At 47.1% G+C, this 2,939-nt stretch overlaps 1 protein-coding gene across 1 annotated transcript in view; it reads right to left on the bottom strand.

Annotated features, from left to right (window-relative positions):
• The window catches only part of T265_06899 (hypothetical protein), a gene marked incomplete at both ends in the record, with an annotated part of 4,440 nt that extends 4,219 nt beyond the window's left edge, over positions 1 to 221 (bottom strand). Inside the window, one exon of the mRNA XM_009172287.1 lies at positions 14 to 221. Within this exon, the coding sequence (XP_009170551.1) occupies positions 14 to 221 (208 nt within the window). The remainder of the gene's footprint in view (positions 1 to 13) is intronic.
• Between the last annotated feature and the right edge of the window lie 2,718 nt (positions 222 to 2,939).

The raw sequence follows: 2,939 nt of genomic DNA, 5'->3' as shown, positions 1-2,939 counted from the left end.
CTTCGGATTCCACGGCTTTCCGTTTTTCTTGGAGGGCGTCTGCTGCATTTGTAGTACACCCATTCGTAACGCAAAATAATGTTGGTGCTTCGATTACTGGATGAACGCTCAAATATCACAAAGTTATCCTTCAAGTATTCATTTAAGGTCTTCTCAAATGCCATGAAGGATGAAAACGATACACCCACAAATTTCTCAACGAAAGCCACTTCCGAAGCCATAGCAGACGAAGTTCAAAGCCGAATATGCGCCAATAATTTTCAAATAACATCGATTAAAACAAATCGCAAAAAATGCCTGCAGATGAGGGGGGTTTCAGTCTACGCGTATATGCAAAGAAGTGCAACATTTTGACGTTAAAGTTTTTATTTCGGCTGCAGGGGTTTTGCAGAAAAATACATTGTGCGTCTAGCCGCTGGCACTTTTGATCATTGCGAATCCGGCAGTTTACTCAACCGCCAAGGTCACTCATGGCCAGAAATGATTTTACAGTATTAGTTCATATCAGCCGAATGTGTCTTTGAATTAGTTGGACCACATGCCTATTGTTCCATCAAGTTGCAAAAGAAACATTACTATTATTTAATTGAGTATTTCCCACTGTTTATGACATTGTCCCCTTTTTGCGCAATCCCCACTACCCGTAAACCCCCCAGTCATACGCCAGCTTGACTGTAAACGCATGATCATGCCAGACAGTATGCCACCCACAAGTTGGGAATATACATTATTATTACTGCTGTCCCAACCGTCACCTACAATGAGCTCGTCGGCGAAGGCGGAGCTGGGTACAGTTCTGTTGGAGTATAACGACGTTTTCGCTTGGAAAGTTTCTGACGTTGGTCAAACGAAACACGTAAAAACATCGTATCGACACTGGAGATGCTACACCAATCCGTCTAACACCACGACGTGTCCCGTATCAGCACAAACATCAGGTAAATCAAATGATAGGTGACATGCTGAGAAAGGACATCATCAAGCCTTCCGCGTCACCATGGGCCTCACCAGTAGTTTTGGTGAAGAAACACAACGTTTCCTTACGGTTTTGTGTTGACAATCGCAAGTTGAATGCCGTAGCTCTAGAAGACTCTTTCCCACTATACCAAACTGATGGCACCTTCGACGCCTTAGAAGGTGCAGCCTGGTTCAGTATACTGGAGTTAGCCTCTGGTTACTGGCGAGTGGAAATACAGCCTAGTGACCGTTGTAAGACCGCTTTTGCGATCCCGTCGGGCTTATATGTATTTCAACCCATGCCAGTTGGATTGACCAACTCTCCAGCCACATTTCAGCGCCAAATGTACACAACTCTGCGTGGACTGGTTCTGGATATGTGCATAGTTTACCTAGATGACATTATCGTACACAGTAAAGCAGGTTTGGAGCACAACGCTAACCTAAGATTTGTTTTGGACCAATTCAAACAACTCGGGCTGAAGTTGAAACCATCGAAATGTGCATTCTTCCAACGAGAAGTGAGCTACCTTGGGCAAGTAATCTCGGCCGGCGGAATTCGGTGTGATCCCGCCAAGTTTGAGAAAGTTAAGACATGGCCAGCCCAAAAATCAGCTGATGAGATCCGTAGATTTATAGGACTGGCTTCATATTATCGCCGCTTTGTAGCTGGATTCGCTAAGATCGCTATTCCAGTTATATTCCTCCTACAAAAGAACACTCCCTTTGTTTGGTCCGAAGAACAAGCCGAAGCATTCAAGCAGCTCCGCGACTGCTTGTGTTCCACACCTATTTTGACCTATCCGGATATATCGCCGTCTGCTGGCAACTTTATCCTCGACACGGACGCAAGTGAGAACGGGATTGGTGCGATGCAGCCTCAGCATTCAGGTGACGCGATGGAAAGGGTAATTGCATATGCCAGCCAAAGTCCGTCACATCGGGAGAAACGATACCGTACGACCCGCAAGGAAATGCTAGCTCTTGTGAACTTCATGCGAGAATTCCGCCACTAACTTATCGGTCGCAGGTTTCTGGTCCGAACCGATCATGAATCACTATTGTGGTTACAAAACTTCCGTGATCCCGAAGGCCAAATAGCCCGGTGGCAGGAGTACCTGCAAGAATACGATTTCGAGAGCCAGCATCGAGTAGATAAACAACACGGAAATGCAGATGCATTGCCTCGCCGACAAACCCACGATCATGGTGATTGTCCATCATGCTCAGTCTCTTACGTCTTATCGATGTCGTTACACGCACCGGAAAGTGAGGAGTAGACCACGGTACAATCCTCGGACCACTAGTTGAAGCTCATATACGAGCAGCTCTTCCACAACCAACACCGGCCATCCAGTGACGAATTCACGGGTTCTAGCTGTCTGACGCGTTGTCTTTGGGCTCTTTCGTCTCAGCTGCGTGTGACTGATGGGTCGTTTACTATCAGAAAGGTCCCACTTACTTGCGCCGTATTGTGGTACCAAGCAGTGCAGTCGAAACAGCTTGAAGCGACTTCATGAAGAATTAGGCCATGGTGGACAGAGCAAACTGGGACAGTCGGCACGTCGTCAATTATGGTGAACAAACATGCGGCGTGATATTGTGCTGTTCTGCCAATCGTACACAGAGTGTGGTCGAATAAAGGACCACAGACCAAGTGCCCCGGCACCACTGCAAACGATAAAGGCGGGGTTTCCAAAAGAATTGGTTGGTGTGGATAGTATCGGGCCTTTGCCCAGAACGGACCGAGATAAAATATATATCCTGGCGATGGTCGAGCATTTCACCGAGTGGTGCGAGGCTATTCCAATTCCGAAACTGCATGCCTGGACAGTGACCGAAACGCTGCTCATCGAGTGGATTGCGCGTTCGGGTGTACCCAACCTGACCAAGTCTTCAACTTCGAAAGCGTCTTATTCAAAGAGTTGTGCCTCATACTGAATATAAAAAGACTCGCACTACGGCGTACCACCCTGAGGGCA

This window comes from Opisthorchis viverrini (genome assembly GCF_000715545.1).
Source record: "Opisthorchis viverrini unplaced genomic scaffold opera_v5_150, whole genome shotgun sequence".
In the NCBI taxonomy this organism is placed as follows: Eukaryota; Metazoa; Platyhelminthes; class Trematoda; order Opisthorchiida; family Opisthorchiidae; genus Opisthorchis; species Opisthorchis viverrini.
The sequence above is the reverse complement of the archived record's forward strand: the minus strand, read 5'-3'. Positions and strand labels throughout refer to the sequence as shown.